Here is a 19,110-nt window from a genome sequence, read left to right on the forward strand (position 1 = left end):
TCGAGGATTACTAAGTAGATCAAAAATAAGACAAAAATAATCTCCTCCAAAAACAAAGGAATTCATCAATCATAATGGAAAAAAAAAAAAAGAAGAAAAGCCATAATATTTTATCTGCCAATGCTGATAAACTTGGAATCTGAGCTAAGTGAAACCACAATATTAGGTAAGGCAATTCCCAAATGAATGTGCACATTTTGCATATGTACTAAAGACTCCATTTTCTTTCTGATAATACTCTAACACTAGATGAAATATTTTTTTAAGTTTTACCAAACTCCTATAGAACATGTATGTCTAAGTAGTTTAGCTTTTTCATCCTCTAATCCATGTTAGTGAATTTTAAAGATGGAAGTTCAAACCTATTAAATTCAAATTATCCCAAAAAGAAAGAAAGAAATCAATCCCTATGACTTAAAATAGCTACTGGGTAATTAGTACAGCTGTAACAGCATCATGATTTTTGTCTTGCTATATGCATTTCACCCAGCATTGTTGAAATTAACCTGAATTAAAGTCAACTAAATGAAAACACTGATCTATAAATAACTTCAAAAATGATTGTTTGACATTTTTAAATCATGTTCTGAAACTAGAAAATCTTAGCACATTTAAAAACACATTTACCTATTTCAATTAGGTCAATGTCAATATTTATAAAAACTCTCCATCAACATAATCAAAATTTTTTTAAAAATCTTGATTTTTAAGGTATTATAAAAAAATATGCACTAATAAAATGATATGTGTTTCATCTGACCAATTGCAAAAACCAAGGAAAAATGGGAAGGAAAAAAAATAATACAGTTAAATTCCCAATCCTAAACATTAAGTCCTGTCTTACCTCTCTAAATTTACAAAGACATCAGCACTCTTGGTTCCCAACTGTAAGCAATATAGAATTTCACTAGTATCAATTCTAATTAGTTTAGTCCATCTATTTTCTTAGTACGCATCTTTTCTACCACAGTCCAAGAGAAGAACAATGCCAATCTCATTTTCTTGGTCACCTTTGAGCCCTGGGGCAAACAGACTCAACAATAACCAAAAAAAAAAAAAGTAGCTTTACGCCCAGTAGTCTTTTCTGCAGTAAAAAATTCTCTACTAATCAAAATTCGTCATCTGAGAAAATCCTTCACTGTTCTAGCAGCACAGTTCGAAGTTCATCTTCTTTGTTGATCATCATTGAAGCAATTGCTCCATCATTAAATTCAAAAGAAGTTCCTCCATCCACAACCATACAGGCATCCCAACAACGGGAACGAACACAAACCCTAAATAGAAAGAAACATCTCATTATATATTAACATTTTTATTTTAAACCTGTATTTTCATCTAAGCTAATAGATCATTTAGCCTTGATTTTAAAAATCAAATTGGCCTTGGATATGAGAGAATTAATGACTATTTAAATATATGAGTACATTATCTAAAGTTCAAAATTTAAGAATTTTACATGAAAACAGTCAAACTCATATTCAATTCTTAAAATATGTATAGTGATGATATCCAATTATATGAGAACAGCCAATGAGTTCCATTAAGTCTACACTTGTTCACTCGTAAATGCTGGAGTGAATAGTGCTATCCTGGACATTTACATTTTGAGACTTAGATAAAGTAACAGCACAGTGAACACACCTGTGTAATCACCCAGATCAGGAATACGGAGAATGTTACCCAGCTCCACAGAAGCTTCCTCACTCCCCTCTCCCAGTCACTAGTAGAAGTTTTGTCTGTTGTATAACTTTATATAAATGGAAGAATACAGTATGTATGCTTGTGTCTGTACTTCTTTTGCCCTCCAGTATGGCTATGAAATTCATCCATGTTATTACATGTAATAGTCGTTTGTTCATTTTCATTGCTATGTACTATCCCACTGTATGAAAATATCAAAATTTTATCTGTTCTACTATTCATGGGCATTTTGGTTTTTGGATATTGGAAGTAGAGTTGCTATGACTATTCTTGATCATGTCTTCTGGACACACACGTGTTATACATTTCTGTTGGCTACTGACCTAGGAGTAGAATTACTGGTCATAAATATGCTACTTTCAGCTTTGGTGGGTAACTGATAAACAGTTCTCTACAGCATATGTTTCTAACAGTAGTGAATGAAAGTTCCATTTGCTCCACCTCCTTACCAACAAATGGTAGTCTGGCCATCTGGGTAGATGTATATAGTACTGTATTTTGTAGTTTTAATTTGCATTTTCATGATGAATGATACAGTTGAAAACCTTTTCATATGTTTATTGGCCATCTAGATATCCTCTTTTGTGAAAGCTTGTCTAAGACTTTTGTTCATTTTTCTAGTGGGTTACCTGGCTTTTTCTTATTGATTTGTAGGAACTTTTCATATATGATATATTCTGGTTATGAGTCCTTTGCTAGGTGTTGTCATTCTTGGTAGGGCTGTTGGGTTGATTTCAACTCAGTGTCCTTATGTACAATAGAAAAATATGGCCCAGTCCTGCGCCATCACCCTCACAGTTGATGCTATGCTTGAGCCCACTGCATCATCAGTCTATCTTGTTGAGGGTCTTCCTCTTTTTTGCTGATCCTCTACTTTACCAAGTATGATATCCTTCTCCAGGGAATGGTCCTTTCTGACACCAATGACCAAAGTTTGTGAGACAAAGTATGGCCATCTGGCTTCTAAGGAGCATTCCAACCATACCTTTTCCAGGACAGATTTGTTACTTCTTCTGGCAGTCCATGATATTTTCAGTATTCTTCAGCAACGCAATTCAAAGGCATCAGCTCTTCTTCTGTCTCCCTTATCCACTGTCCAGTTTTCACACGCATATGCGGCAACTGAAAATACCATGCCTTGGATCAGGAGCACCTTAATCTTCAAAGTACTGTCTTTGTTCTTTAACAGTTTAAAGAGGTTTTTTTGCAACAGACTTGGCCCAATGCAATATGGTGTTTCCATTCTTGATTGCTACTTCCAGGGGCAATGATTGAGGATGTAAGTAAAATGAAACCCTTGATAATGTCAATCTGTTTTTCTGTTTATCATGATGTTGCTTATTGGTCTAATCGTGAGCATTTTGTTTCCTTTATGTTGAAGCATAATCGATACTGAAGACTGTAGTCTTTGATCTTCATCAGTAAGTGCTTCTAGTCCTTCACTTTCAGCAAGCAAGGTTGTGTCATCTGCATATTGCAGGTTGTTAATGAGTATTTCTCCAATCCTGATGCTGCATTCTTCATATATTCCAGCTTGTCAGATTATTTGTTCTGCAAACACCTTGAATAAATATCAATATGGTGAAAGGATACATGCTTTTACTGATTTTAAACCATGCAGTATCCTCTTGTTCTGTTTGAACAACTCAACTTCCTCTTGGGCTATATATAGATTCCTCATGAACACAATTCATTGTTCTGGAATTCCCATTCTTCACAATTTATCCATAATACATGTTATGATCCACACACTCGAATGTCTTTGTATAGTCACATATAAACATCTTTCTGGTTTTCTCTACTTTCAGCCAAGATCCATCTGACATTAGCAATGATATGCCTCATTCCACATCCTCTTCTGAATCTGACTTGAATTTCTGGCAGTTTTCTGTCTATGTACTGCTGCAACCATTTTTGAATTATTTTCAGCAACATTTACCTTGCATGTGATATTAATGATACTGTTTCATAATTTCCACATTCTGTTGGATAATTTCTTTGGGACAGGCACAAATATGGATCTCTCCAGTCATCTGGCCAGGTAGCTATCTTCTAAATTTCTTGACATAGATGTATGAGCACTTCTAGTGTTGTATCCATTTATTGAAATATCTCAATTCATATTCTGTTAATTCCCAGAGCCTCCTTTTTTGTCAATGCCTTCAGTGCAGCTAGGACTTCTTTCTTCAATATTAGTTCTTGCTCGTATGGTATCTCCCAAAACGCTTGAGCATTTACCAATTCTTTTTGGTACAGTGACTCTGTGTATTCTTTCTATCTTCTTTTGATGGTTCCTGTGTCGTTCAATATTTTGCCAATAGAATCCTTCAATATTGCAACTCAAGGCTTGATTTTTTTTTCTTCAGGTCTTTCAGCTTGAGAAATGCTGAGCATGTTCTTTCCTGTTGGTGTTCTACCTCTAGTTCTTTACACATTTCATTGCTAGGTATAGGAACTGCAAATATCTTTGTCCTTCTGTGGCCTGCTTTTTCATTTTGTTAGTGGTGTCTTTTGATTAACAGAAGTTCTTAATTCTAATGTAGTCATATTTATTAATCTCTCTTGTTATTAAAGTGCTTTTCCAAACCCGAAATCATTAAGCTATTGTCCTATGTTATATGAGCAAAACTTTTAAGAAAATAAGTCTGTGTATGTAAGGAGTCTTTGTAGTCTCACCCAAACTAGCAAAAATATGTCGATTGATCAAAATGAATTCTCAAATGAATAAAGTGAATTTTAAGTATGGTAAGCTTCCTTTTCAATGCCTTTCCTGGAAAAAAAATCAACTGTATATATTCATAAAAAGAAAATATACACAATATAAGCAGCAATTTGTTCTTTGCTTGCCATGAAGTAAATGACATTTTCTTATAACCATAGAAGGTTTTCTTGCTAGTTTAAAAAATTCAGTAACTTTACAAAATGAGAAATTATACTCAATTTTGAATATCCTCTCCTTGTCAGGAGGGGAGGTGAAACAAATTCAATAGGGTGTGTGTGTGTTTCACTTTTAGGGAAAAGCTGAAAGAAACAAATCCTCCTCTGTATTGTTATACAATTTAGGTTATCCTGCTTTTATTTATTTTATTATTTTATTTTATTTTATTTACGTTATCCTGCTTTTATTCCACAGCTTATGAGAAAGAAGTTTTTTCCCAGTTTCTTTTATAATGGTAACTTGATCTTACCATCTTCTTGAAACATGAAAAAACAAACCAATCCCCATCACTCAATTAAACACCTTTGTCCCTTCTAGTACTTAAGTTTTAGTTTTTGTAAAACGGTATAAAAGTTTGAAAGAAAATACCTTTTAGCCAATTTAGCAAGATATCTCACTAGTTCCATAGGTTCTCCTTTATCCAGTAGATTAGTGTGAATTAATAAATTTCATGAAATTAAACCTCTTAAAACAAAACCAAGTATGCTTTATAATGACAAGGGCTGAAAACAGTCAGACTTTGGAAGCTTACTTTGAGGAGAAACAACGCTGACGACTGCTTGAGAAAACTCTGTTTGCTATTGGTTCTCGAATACTGAAAAGTATTTTTGGTTCTTCTGGACTGTAGAGCAGCGATTCATTATACTCATTTGTTACTATGAAGAAAACACTCCAAAATATTAGCACATTCAATGAAAGATGGCCACTTCTGAGAAGTGCAATACAAAAATAAAACAAAAACGACGCTATCCCCAATTTAAAAGCAATTTTGTCTCAAAGGTTTGTTTCATAGCAAGTACAGCACATATTTCATAAAAGGAAAAAAAAAAAAACTTATAAATGAGGACTAGATTCCAGATTAGCCCTACAAAAGTCTACATTACCAACAATATAGCAGAAATAAGTATACCTGGGGAGAGGGAGTAAAAAAAAGAATATACTAACTACAAAGCGAATAATTAAAAATACAAAAACCAAACACCAAACTCAATGTCATCAAGTCAATTCCAACTCATAGTGACCCCAATCAGGTTTCCAAGGCTGTAAATCTTTACAGAAGCAGACTGCCTCATCTTTCTTCTGCAGAGCAACTGGTGAGTTCAAACGACCGACCTTTTGGTTGGCAGCCAAATGCCTTGACCACTGTACCACCAGAGCTCTAGCAGTCAGTTCTGACTTATGATGACCTTTTGTGTTCAGAGCAGAACTGCTCCACTGAGTTTTCAATGGCTATGATCTTTTGGAAGCAGACTGCCAGGCCTTACTTCCAAGGTGGCTCTGGGTGGGTTTGCTGCCAACCTTTTGGTTAATAGTCCAGAGCTTAACCATTTATGCCACCCAGCAACTTCTGAAGAACTAGCTAGAGGCACCCAAAAATGACACTTCAGTTGCCATTTTCCCCTGCCAAGCCCTTTTCCAAACACTATGTGCCAAAGAATTCATAACTATAATTTTATGTTAATAATCTTGGTATAAAATACAGTCTCAAATATTAATAAGCAGTAATTCTCCAATGAAACTGCCATTACTAAAAGTATTTTTAGAAATGCTTGAGACCTGCTTTCTCTCTAACCAAGAGACACATGGGAGTTGGCATGCAAAGTACAAATTCTTTAAGGACAACTGTACAAAGAAATGAAGCATGAAAGAAAGTTTAATTGAGCATTATATTAAAAGAAATTAAAACAATTAAAAAATAAATAAATAAAAAGAAGTATATAAGTACACATACACACAAAGAAATGAAAAGATCACTTTGGTATGTTGATTCTGAGAAAAATCAACCACTGTATTTTGTTACGCACTTAATTTACATACTTGATAAAAATGTCAGTTGTTTTACATATTATGTTTTAAGTTATAGAAGGAAGAATCAATTAGTGTAACATGTCTGTATCCTTTCTTCAATGCAGATTTAATGGTAACTCCTAAGCCAAGATTAAAATAATTTTTTAGATCTCAAATTGAGAGAGAACAAAGTCATTCAGAGAAGTGAAAGGGACTTTAGAGATTTAATCCTGTTTTCAAACTATTTCAGATACAAACTTTATCAGGTTTAAAGGTGTTGCTGACTCATTTCAAAGGCAACCAATCACAAATGAGGCTGTTCTGATAACACTCTACTTCAAATGTCTCTGCAGTCCTGTCTGGGTCGATTCTACTCTGCTTGGCTTATGTACATTGAGAAAATCCCTATATATAGGTAGTTAAATACAACTACAAACAGTTTTGGGTGTTGTTTTTCAAATAATTTATCTTGAAATTTTAGGACACACTTCAATTAAACGGAGATAGCAAGAAAAGCTTTAGTTTGAGATCTGTACAAAAATGATCCTAGTAGATGAGTGGATTCTAGTGTGTCAAAATTTGGTATGTTAATCAAATGAATGTGGTTTTTCGTTTAATAATTTAAATATATTTTGAAAATAAAACTTAGAAGAATATATTGCAGAACCCCTAAGCACCAGGCATCTACTTCAACCCCTCTCATTTTACAGCTGAGCAGGAGGGAGAGCCGTGGAGGATCACAGTCTTGCCCAGAGTCTCACAGAGACTGACTGGCTGCTCAGTGTCCCACAATGACAATTCTGAAAGAACCCTGAGATAACTAGGCATAACTAAGTAGGAGAAGGTTAAATAGAACAGTGGAGTGAATGTGAGGTCAAGCATCACAGCTCAGTGAATTCCATCTCAATCAGAGGATAGTAATAGTACACTGAGTTTAGATACTGCATTTCCTATTGGCCAGATGTGCATTTTTCTGTATTTGTATTTTTTTCTATCACTCGGGACATGGTTGCAGATACACTATTTAGACACAGGGTTTATATTGTGACAAAAATCACAATATAAAAATCAGCTTTAAACTTTATTTTAAAAAATATATTTAAAGAGACATTATATTGAAAACCATGTTTGAGTCAAAAAAGGTATATCTACTTTGCTAATTAGACAAGTACACATCACAATATCATCAAAATCAATGTAGTGATTATCATTTTCAACTAACCTTTCTCTACCAATTCTTTGTTCAATGTAAGACTCCAATTTCCTTGTCTTTTTGCTATTGAAAGGGGAAAAGGAAAAAGCATCGATTAAATATTTGGTAACGTATAGCATACACATATTATATAACCCAAGACTCCTTATTGCAAGTCGATTCCGACTCACAGCACCTCTGCAGCACAGAGTAGGGCTGCCTCAAATAGAGCCTTTCCAAGGCTGTGACCTTTATGAAAGCAGACCTTTCTCCCACAGAGTAGCTGGTGGGTTCAAATTGCCAACCTTTTGGTTAGCAGCCAAAAAGCTTTAAACACTGCCCCACCAGGGATCCTACATATTAATGGCATTTTATAAATATACTACAACATATAATAGCTGTTTTGGTACGCACCAATATTTAAAACATCTTCCACAGCCTGAGTAGCAACCCTGTTAATATTGAATGACCTAGAAACAAAAAACAAATAATTCTTTCATGTTTTAATTCTAAAACCATGCTGAAAATAAAAAGGAATCATCTGCTTAATGTAGAAAGAGCTCTTGTAAATGATCAGGGAAAAAGCAAAAGACAGTAGCCACGCCACTTTTTTTTTATAATTTGGCAAGGACATGACAAACAGTTCACAGGCTGATATATACGGAAGTACTCTCAATTTACTCATAATTAAGGACACAGACATTAAACCTTTTTTTCCTCAGATGTGCAAAGATTAAAAACCTGATAAATGCAGTATTGGCATGAATATGGGACAAAACTATTCTTAAACACTGACGGGAAGTAGGAGGCCATTCTGCACTATCAAAATTTAAAAATTCTTCTATGTGGTAATTTATTCTAAAAATACTTGCACATATAATGCACAAAGAGATATCAAGGATATTACTAAAGCATTATTTATAATGGCAAAACAAGTCAAATATCCATCTACAGGAAGCTGGTTAAATAAATTATAGCTATTCAATGAATACTATGCAGATACTTAAAAAATAAAGACTGTATGTGCAGATATAAAAAGAGAACCAAACAGTAAGTTATTAAAAAGGCATTATATATAATGTATATGTTATTTCCCTATTTTATTTTTTTATATAAAACTATCTATATATATGGTGGTTGTGTCTGGAGATTAGAACTAGTGATACGAGATGAAAAAGAAACCAAATCTTCAATGTATAACTTTTTGTACTATTTAACATATTTTAACGTATATTTCTTTAAATATAAAATAAATAGTTGTCTTAAAAGGGAAAAATCTTTTAGCTGTATGATGTATTGCTTACACACTTAAAATTAATAGCAAAAACACAAGTAAGTTTTGAAAATAGGGTCTATAAGGACCTCTGTCCTAGGGTCTATAAAGATGGATAGGGAAAAGTTTTTAAAAAAATTCTTCCAGAGACATAGAGAGGTACATTGGGAGGTACAGACAACAAAGAGGAACCCTTTTGCACATACAGTACTGCGTTATCAGTGAAGCCAAACATGGGTATATGGGTGAATAGATGGGTAGACAGGCTGAACTATTAGGTATGTCTATACAGCAGGGAGTATACCCAAGACCATGTATAGGGTTGGCAGACAATGGTTCTACAAGTGTATTTGTATGTTCTGTAGGAATTCCCAGGTGTATAGTAGAGCTGACAAGACACAAGGTGGTAGTCACTGCTTAGTCACAGCCAGCTACCCAGAGGGAGCAAGTAGTTGCACCTGTGGGCTTGGGACCACAGTCACAGGGGACATCAAGCTCAACTGGCATAATGTACTACACAAAACATTGTTCCACCTCCTACTGTGACTAGGAGTGACTGGGATCTTAAAAGCTTGAAAGCAGCCATCTAGATGCAATGATGGGTCTCTCCTTGTCCAGAGCAAAGAAGAATGAGGAAAACCAAAGATTCATGGAAACAATTAGTTCTAGAGACTGGTAACCATGTGATCCGCAGCCTGTATGACTATGAGACCAGAAGAACTAGATGGTGCCCAGCTACCACTGTCAACCACTAGGAGGGGGATCTATGTAGGAGATCCTGGATAGAGAGGGAGAATTATGTGGAACAAAACTCAAAATCATTTGGAAAAAAAAATGGGGGACCAGGTTTGCTGGTCTGATAGAGCCTGGTGGAACCACTAAGACTATGTTCCCTAGCTTCCCTTCAGGTCTAGAATTGAGCCCACACCTCTGGCTTCCAGCCAAACAAAAGATAGACATGTGAGTTGAACATTTACCTGAGGTAGATACACTCATGAGAGAACAATCATGGGAGAAAGAAGGGCTATTTATTTATGCACAGGGAGACAGCTCAGGGGGCAAGAGTGTATGGAGGGATGGATACAGGGAAAATGTAACTATCAGGAGGAAGAGGAAGGGGAGCTGTTGCATTGGAGTAAATTGTAGTCAATGTCATGAGACGTGTATGTGAACTACTGTATGGAAAGTGATTTTCCCTGTAAACTTTCACCCCAAATCATGAAAAAAAAAAAAGTTGTCCTAATACAAAGCCCTTTCTCACACTTTAAAAAAAAAAAATTCTTCCAGGTAATTTATAATTCTTTGGTAACTCATAACTCTTCTCACACTGGCCTCGAAAGAAAATCCTAATGACTTGGAGTAGCACAATGAGTCATAACAACACTAAACCTAAATCAGTGGTTCTCACTGTTTGAGGAGGAGGAGTAAGAGATACTCCTCATACCCTTCTAACTCTCACTTTGAGGAATGTGAACAAATTTTAAGCATTCTCCTAGTAAAAATGGAAAATTTTACATCAGAAATTTGAGGTTACTCACAGGCCAAACCACTGTGTTTAAAAAAATCTAAGATCTGGTCCTTGCCTACTCCATTTTCCCAATTATCTGTCCCCCAACTTCACATTCTTATCACACCAAGCTGAGTCTTGTCTGCAGAAATTTCTTTCCACTTATAAGCTGTGTGATACAAAGTAAAATACTTTAAAGTGTCCTGACTTTATTATTTTTTAGTATGCAGTTCACAATACTTATGTCATTAATATTACTGCAATAATACAAACTTAGGGCACAACCTAGCTCATGGTAACCACTGAATGAACATGTCCCATGCAAGGGAAATATATGAATTATATTCAAATTCCTCTGAATATCCACATTATTGGAAGATATTCATTTGGAATTCTTCTTATGTTAAAAATCTAAAAGTCATATAAAAATGAGCTACATTTAATTCCACTGAATTAAAATAAATAGCTGAAAGGTAGAAGATTTTAGTGACTATCTCCTTATAGCAGTAAGACTTGATTTAAGAGAATGAAAGTCTTATAAGACTTATTCTAATATTCGCAGAACTATGATTATTAGGGATGTTCCAAATTAACTCAAACTAAACATGATCTATAAAAGAAAAAAAAAAAAGTTAAGTGTTTTGCTCTATAAAAAATAAGCCATAGCCTGGGAGAAAATATATGCAAAACACATATGTGATAAAGAACTTGTATCCAAAATATACAAACAATTCCTAAAACTCAGCAATAAGAAAACAAACAACACAGCTAAAAAAAAAAAAAAAAGCAATTTAAACAGACACATTCCCAAAAAAAGATAGATAGATAGATAGATAGATAGATAGATAGATAGCAAAAAAGTTTGCTATTCATAAGGTTTTCCCTGGTCAATTCTCTGAGAAGTGGATGGCCTCTTCCATCTTCCTAGTCTGTCTCAGTCTATAAGCTGGGCTGTTACCTGTGCACTAGGTGCATTTTGCTGGGTTTTAAACACCAGAGGCTCAGCCTCAAAACTCACGTCCTACATGTCACTACAGTAGGACAAACCGACAGACAAGTTTGTCTTGCTGTTGGAGACCTCTCGTATCACCCCCACCTGGGTCCCTGTGGCTGACTGTTCCTCTGTCTGGCTTCCTGGCTTTTAATACCCTTTTTCCTGCTCTTCTGGCCTGTAGCTTTGGGCGTCCCTGAGTTGTCTCTCTTCACCTGTATCCCTGGGGCTTACTGCTCTTCTGTCTGGTTCCTGGCTTTTATCCCCTTTCTCCTGTTTTCCAGTCCTGCTGCTTTGGGCGGGCCTTGAGGACTAAGGTGAGCCTGACACAAGCCATGATATTTCCAATCGCCTCGTATGCATGTGAGAGCTGGACAATGAATAAGGAAGACCGAAGAAGAGTTGATGCTTTTGAGTTGTGGTGCTGGCGAAGAATGCTGAAAGTACCATGGACTGCTAAAAGAACTAACAGATCTGTCCTGGAGGAAGTGCAGCTAAAATGCTCCTTGGAAGCAAGAATGGCCAGACTTCGTCTCATCTATTTTGGTCATGTTGTCAGAAGGGACCATTCCCTGGAGAAGGATGTCATGCTTGGTAGGGTGGAGGGTCAACGAAAGAGGGGGAGGCCTTCAACGAGATGGATTGACATGGTGGCTGCAATGATGGGCTCAAGTATAGCGGGGATTGTGGGGCTGGCACGGGATCGGGCAGTGTTTCGTTCTGCTGTGCATGGGGTCGCTATGAGTCAGAAACGACTCAACGGCACTTAACAACAACAACAAAAAAAGTTTATGAAAAGATGCTTCACATCATATGTCATTAGGGAACTGCAAATTAAAATGAGATACCTCTGCATACCTATTAAAATAGCTAAAATCAAAAACACCGACAACACCAAATGTTGGCAAGGATGTGGAGCAACAGGGACTCTCTCATTCATTGCTGGTGACAGTACACAATGGTACAGCTACTTTGGAAGACAATCTGTCAATTTCTTATATAGCTAAACATAGTCTTACCATAAAATCCAGCAATGTGCTCCTAGGTATTTCCCCAAATAGGTTGAAAACTTAGGCCTACTCAAAAACTTGTACACAAATATTTATAACAGCTTTACTCATGATCACAAACATAATTAAAAGCAGGTCAGAGTTTCAGTAAGATGGTGGAATAGGCAGACAAACTAACTAAACAGACCCTGTTCAACAAAGAAAAGAGGAACCAATTAACACAGATACAAAGATAATCCTAGAGCCCTGAGCTCCGAAAGGAGGATACAAAAGTGGAGTAAACTCCAACTGATGGAAGAATCTGTATGAGAACAGAGAAAAGGGAGATGTACAGAGCTGGGGACAGTCAGTGATCCTGATGGCCTGGACAGCTTGGATGTTGCCAAGTAGTGCTGGGACCTGAAAATTAACCTAAAAACCAGCCCTGCTAACCAGGGGCTATATGGGGGACTGCACTGGTGGCTGGTGAATAAAAGGAGAAGCAGCAAAGAGGGAAATGGGCTGAGCTGTGGACTTTTGCCTCTCCAGAGGGCACAGCCACTTCAAATATTTACAAGCAGTTTGACCATTTTGGATACTTACAGCAACAGCGTTCTCTCAGATCCCAGGGACCTAAGAATGGATTCCAGTTACCAGGGACAGCAAGGACATATCAGACACTGGGGACTAGAAAGGTTTAATATGCCCCTTGTTCACTTGGTGAACAGAGGTACAGCCAGCCATCTCTCACTCCCAGCCACCTTCTGGGCTGGCAGGAATTCCATCCCAGTCTGTGTGCTCTGAAAGAGCCCATGTGGCCTGCCCCATCCAACCCAGATTTTTTTTCCTTCATTTGTTTTTGTCTGTTTTCAAATTATTATTTTTTCCCCATCCTTTTTATTATTATTCTTTCTTCTTCCCTTCCCAAATCCGTTTTTGGCTTTTTCTCTCTTTCTTTTTCCTGGTTCCCATTTTTTCTTTCTTGTAGTTCTCCCCATTCCTTGTATTTCTTTTTGCATTTTCACCATTTTTTTCTTCATTATTTTCCTACTCTACCTCTTTTCTCTTATTCCCCTCTCCCCAGATATTGCAGGGTTGTCCCCCCTTTTTTTCTCATTTATTGCTTTGCCTACTTTTTTTTTTTTTCTTTTTTTTTCTTTTTGGTGATTGTTCCTGTGTGTTTATGCAGTATGTTATTTTTTTGTCCTCTTTTATTTTTTTGATGGTTTTTCAGTTGTTTTTGTCTGAGTGGGAGACAGTAACAATGCCCATACAACCCAACCAAACCTACACTAACTGCAGCTCCACTTACTGAGTGAGGGCAATCACTTCCTTCTGCACCAACTGGTCAAGGATATATGAGCACCAATAAGAGCCTGACTCACCCTTAACTGCTCTTCACAAACAGTTAAAAGAGATCAGTGCAGCCACCGTCATTCTCTATCACACCCACCAGGAGACAGGTGGTTAGTGTAGAAGTGCTGCTAACTAGTGAATAGAGAAGAACAGTACCCTGCTTATAAGTACATCCAAAAAGAAAAAAAAAAAAAAAACTTACGTGAATCCCTCCAACATAAAATCACCAATTAAACAAAAATACAACAAAGTAACAATGTCTCAGACATTTATGTCTTAGGACATTTCCAGATAAGTAGAAATTAAGGGAATTTGTTAAAACCAGACCAACCTTACAAGAGATACTAAAGAGAGTCCTCTGGACGAAGAACCATGAACAGCAAACAACAACCAACCATTAATATACATGACGACATAACCTAGAAACCAACCCAGTTATGGGAGTATCCAAAGTAAAATAGGCTTACAAGATTGTAAACAAGGGAACAACAGACATAAATTGGCAAATAAGGATAACTACAAACCTAAAAGAACACAGAAAAGGATGGAATCTTCCCAAATTCATTTTATGAAGCAAGCATAACCTTCATACCAAAACCAGGCACAGATATCACTCAAAAGGAAACTACAGACCAATAGCCCTCATGAATGTAGATGCAAAGATCTTCAACAAAACCCAACAACATATAAAAAAAATAATACATTATGACCAAGTGGGAGTTCATACCAGGTATGCAAGGATGGTTCAACATTAGAAAAACAATCAACATCATCCATCACATAAATAAAACAAAGAAAAAGAACCACTTGATCATCATATTAATCTATGCAGAAAAGGTATTTGATAAATCCAACACCCATTCCTGATTAAAAAAAAAAAAAACTCTGCAAAATAGGAATAGAGGGGACATCTCTCAACATAAAAGGGCATATATACAAAACCAACAGCCGACAATATTCTCAATGGAAAGAGACTGAAACCATTCCCGTTGTAAACAGGAACCAGACAAGGATGCCCTTTATCACCACTTCTATTCAACATTGTATTGAAAGTCTTAAGCTGTGGATTTTTGGCTGTCTGGAAGGTGAAGCCATTTTGTTTTTTTATAAGTGGTGGCCATTTTGGGCATTTAAAGTGACCAAGGGTACAGCATTCTCGTTCAGGATTCCAGGGACCTAAGAATAGGTTCTGCTTGCCAAGGACAGCAGGGACATATGGAAGGCTGACTGGGAAAGGAGACAGGTTGCCAGTGTATAAGTGCTGCCAACTAGTGAATACAATCACCAATTAAATATAAACACAAAAACATCACAATGTCTCAGAGACACCAAAGCATCATAGTCTCTCACAGAAGCAAGATAAATTAGCAGAAGAAACAAGGGACCAGGATACAGACTAGAACACATTCCTGAGGAAGAAGCAGCATTGGAATTCCCTGACAAGGAATTCAAAGGAATTATATTTATGTACCTTCAATGGATTGAGAGATAGGTCAAGGAAAAACAGTAACAAAATTAAGGAAAACACAGAGAAAACCCTAGAACAATTTCAAAAAACAATACCAGAACAAAATGACAAAATAAATGAAAAATTAGAAAGGATAAAAAATCTACAGATAGAAATCCAGAAGATCAATACTAAATTTTCAGAAATAGGTAACACATTGAAAGGACAAAAGAGTAGAATCAAATCAATGGAAGACAGAATTAGTGAGACTGAAGACAAATAACTCAACACTTCTTTGGAAAGGGGTCAATCAGAAAAAAGATCAAAACATAATGAAGAAAACCTAAGGTTCATATGGGATACCGTCAAAAGAATAGACTACACGTAATCAGAATTCCAGAACAGGAAGAGACAAATAAAACAACAGAGAAAATTGTCAAAGATTTATTGGAAGAGAATTTCCCTGATATGATGAAAGATGAGAATATTAAGAAGTCCAATGAACCCCAAACAGGATAGACCCCACAAGAAAATCAAAGAAAGATAAAGAAAGAATCCTGAAAGCAGCATGGGAAAAATGAAAAGTTACCTACAAGGGGCAACCAATAAGATTAAGCTTGGATTTCTCAGAAGAAACCGTGCAGGCGAGAAAACAACAGGATGGTATATATAAAACCCTGAAAGAAAAAAATATTCCAACCAAGAATTATATACCCAGAAAAACTGTCCTCAAATATGATGGTAAAATTAGGACATTTCCAGATAAGCAGACATTAAGGGAATTTATTAAAACCAAAACAACCTTACAAGAGATGCTAAAGGGAATCCTTTGGACAGAGAAGCAACAACAGCAAACAACAACGACCATTAACACACATGATGACATAACCCAGAAACCAACCCAGTATGGAAGGATCCAAAGTAAATGAGCCTACAAGATTGTAAACAGGGAACTAAACACTTCAATTGACAAATGAAAACTACAAACCAAAAAGAGGGGAAAAATAGGGTAGTTATAGAATTTCTAAATAGTAGGGAAGTCAACACAACTGCAAGTTAAAATGGTTGTTCTAAACTTGGGAAGAAATTTATAATATCATAGGGTAACCTCAAAGAAAAATGATAAATTTTCACATCAAAATAAAAAAGAGGACCAGCACAAACATTTAACAAATACTAAAACAATAGAAATGAAGGAAGTGATAACACAATACACAGACAAAATGAGCTTAGCACAGAAAACTATATGGAACAAAGAAACCAGAAACACCATGAAAAAACACATAACAAAATGACAGCAACAAATTCATACTTGTCAATAATTACACTGACTGTCAATGGATTAAATGCACCACGCAAGAGACAGAGAGTTGCAGAATGGATAAGAAAAGATAACCCATCGATATGCTGTTTACAAGAGACACCTTAGAGACAAGGACAAAAATAGACTAAAATCAAAATTTAGAAAAAGATATATCAAGCAAATGGCAATCAAAAAACAGCAGGAGTGGCGATATTAATTTCTGATAAAATTGACTTTAAGACAAAAGCCACCATAAGAGACAAGGAAGGACATTATACAATGATTAAAGCATCAATTGAACAACAGGACATAACCATAATAAATATCTATGGATCCAAAGAAGAGCCCCAAAGTACATAAATCAGACTTTAACAGAATTGAAAAGACAAATAGATGACTCCACAGTCATAGTAGGAAACTAATACATCACTTTCAAAGATAGAACAACTGGAAAGAAACTCAACAAAGACACAGAAGAACTAAACAATACAATCCACCAATTTGACCGTATAGACATCTACAGAGCACTTCACCCAACAGCAGCACAATATACATTCTTTTCCAGTGCAGATGGAACATTCTCCATAATAGACCATATGCTAGGCCACAAAGCAAGCCTTAATAAATTTAAAAACACTGAAATAATGCAAAACATCTTTCAGAACACAATGCTATAAAATTAGAAATCAACAATAAGAAGATCAACAGAAAAAAGAGCAAATACATGGAAACTGAACAACATCTTCCTTAAGAATGACTGGGTAATAGAAGAAATAAAAATTGAAATTAAAAAAGTCCTTAAATCAAATGAGAAGGAAAACACAACATACCAAAATCTTTGGGACACAGCAGAAGCAGTGATCAGAAGTGAATTTACAGCAATAAAGGCACACATCAAAAAAGGAGCCAAAATCAACACTTTCAAACAACATCTCCAACAATTAGAGAAAGAACAGCAAAAAAAAAAAAAAAAAAAAAGCCTAAAATCACCAGAAGAAAAGAAATAATAAAGATTTGAGCAGCAATAAACAAACAGAAAGACAATAGAAAAAAATCAACAAGACTAGAAGTTGGTATTTTGGAGCTCTGGTAGCATAGTGGCTAAAGCACTTGACTGCTAACCAGAAGGCTGGCGGTTCAAACCCACCAGCCACTCCTTGGAAGGAAGGTTGGGCAATCCTACTTCTGTAGTGATACTGCCTTGGAAACCCAAGGAGGGGTCACTAGGAGTCGGGGCCGACTCGACGGCACATAACAACAACAATAACAATAAACTTGACAAGCCACTAGCAAATATAACAAAGGAAAAGAGGGAGAGAATAGAAATAATATGAATAGAAATAAAGAGCATAATATCAGGATTGTATGAAGAATTGTACTCCAACAAATTGGCAAATCTAGGAGAAATGGACAGATTTCTAGAAACATATTAGTTACCTAAACTAACATAGACTGAGGTGGAAAAGTTCAACAGACCCATAACAAAAGAAGAAATTAAACAGGTCATAAAAAAAATTATCAACAACAAAAAAGCTCTGGCCCAGACTGTTTCACTGGTGAATTCTACCAAACATTCAGAGAAGAACTGACACCAATCCCACTCAAACTATTCCAGAACATAGAAAAGGATGGATCCTCCCAAATTCATTTTATGAAGCAAGCATAACCTTGATACCAAAACCAGGCAAAGACATTACTACAAAGGAATACTACAGACCAATATCCCTAAAGAATGAAGATGTAAAAATCTTCAATAAAATCCTAGCCAATAGACTCCAACAAATTAAAAAATCTACAAGAAATGGATAGATTGCTAGAAACACTGCTTACTTAAACTAACAGAGACTGTGGTGCAAAACTTAAACAGACCCATAACAAAAGAAGAAATTCAACAGGTCATAAAAAAATTACCAACAAAAAAAAGCCCTGGCCCAGATTTTGTCACTGGCAAATTCTACCGAACTTTCAGAGAAGGACTGACACCAATCCTGCTCAAACTATCCCAGAACATAGAAAATCACAGCCAATAGACTCCAACAACATATATAAAAAACATAATAATATATTATGACCAAATGGGGTTCAAACCAGGTACTCAAGGATGGCTCAACATTAGAAAAACAATCAACATCATCCATCACATAAATAAAACAAAGGAAAAGAACTACATGATCACATCAATTGATGCAGAAAAGGCATAAAATCCAATCCAATTTTTTTCCTGAAAAAAATTCTCAGAAAAATGGAATAGACTGGACATTCCTCAACATAATAAAGGGCATCTATGCAAAACCAACAGCCACCATTATTCTCCATGGAGAGAGACTGAAACCATTCCCCTAACAGGAACCAGACAAGGATGTCCTCTATCATCACTTCTATTCAAAACTGAATTGGAAGTCCTAGTCAGGGCAATAAGGCAAGAAAGGAAAATCAAAGACATCCAAATTGGTAGGGAAGAAGTCAAACTATCCTTATTTGCTGATGATATAATCCTATACCTACAAAACCCAAGAGAGTCAACAAAAAGCTACTGGAACTAATTCGGAGATTTAGCATTGTGGCAGGATACAAGATCAATATCCAAAAATCAGTTGGATTCCTCTATACCAGCAAAGAGATTGC

General features: G+C 36.0%; 1 protein-coding gene across 1 annotated transcript in view; it reads right to left on the reverse strand.

Annotated features, from left to right (window-relative positions):
* Positions 1-1,135: 1,135 nt before the first annotated feature.
* Positions 1,136-19,110, reverse strand: part of NADK2 (NAD kinase 2, mitochondrial) — a 72,974-nt gene continuing 54,999 nt past the window's right edge. The window contains exons 9-12 of the mRNA XM_007953231.1: positions 8,034-8,089; positions 7,650-7,703; positions 5,172-5,295; positions 1,136-1,274 (exon numbers count right to left, since the gene is read on the reverse strand). Coding sequence (XP_007951422.1) covers positions 1,136-1,274; positions 5,172-5,295; positions 7,650-7,703; positions 8,034-8,089 — 373 coding nt within the window. The remainder of the gene's footprint in view (positions 1,275-5,171; positions 5,296-7,649; positions 7,704-8,033; positions 8,090-19,110) is intronic.

The sequence above is a fragment of the Orycteropus afer genome, unplaced genomic scaffold (assembly GCF_000298275.1).
Source record: "Orycteropus afer afer isolate SDZICR_OR568_19922 unplaced genomic scaffold, OryAfe1.0 scaffold00378, whole genome shotgun sequence".
In the NCBI taxonomy this organism is placed as follows: Eukaryota; Metazoa; Chordata; class Mammalia; order Tubulidentata; family Orycteropodidae; genus Orycteropus; species Orycteropus afer.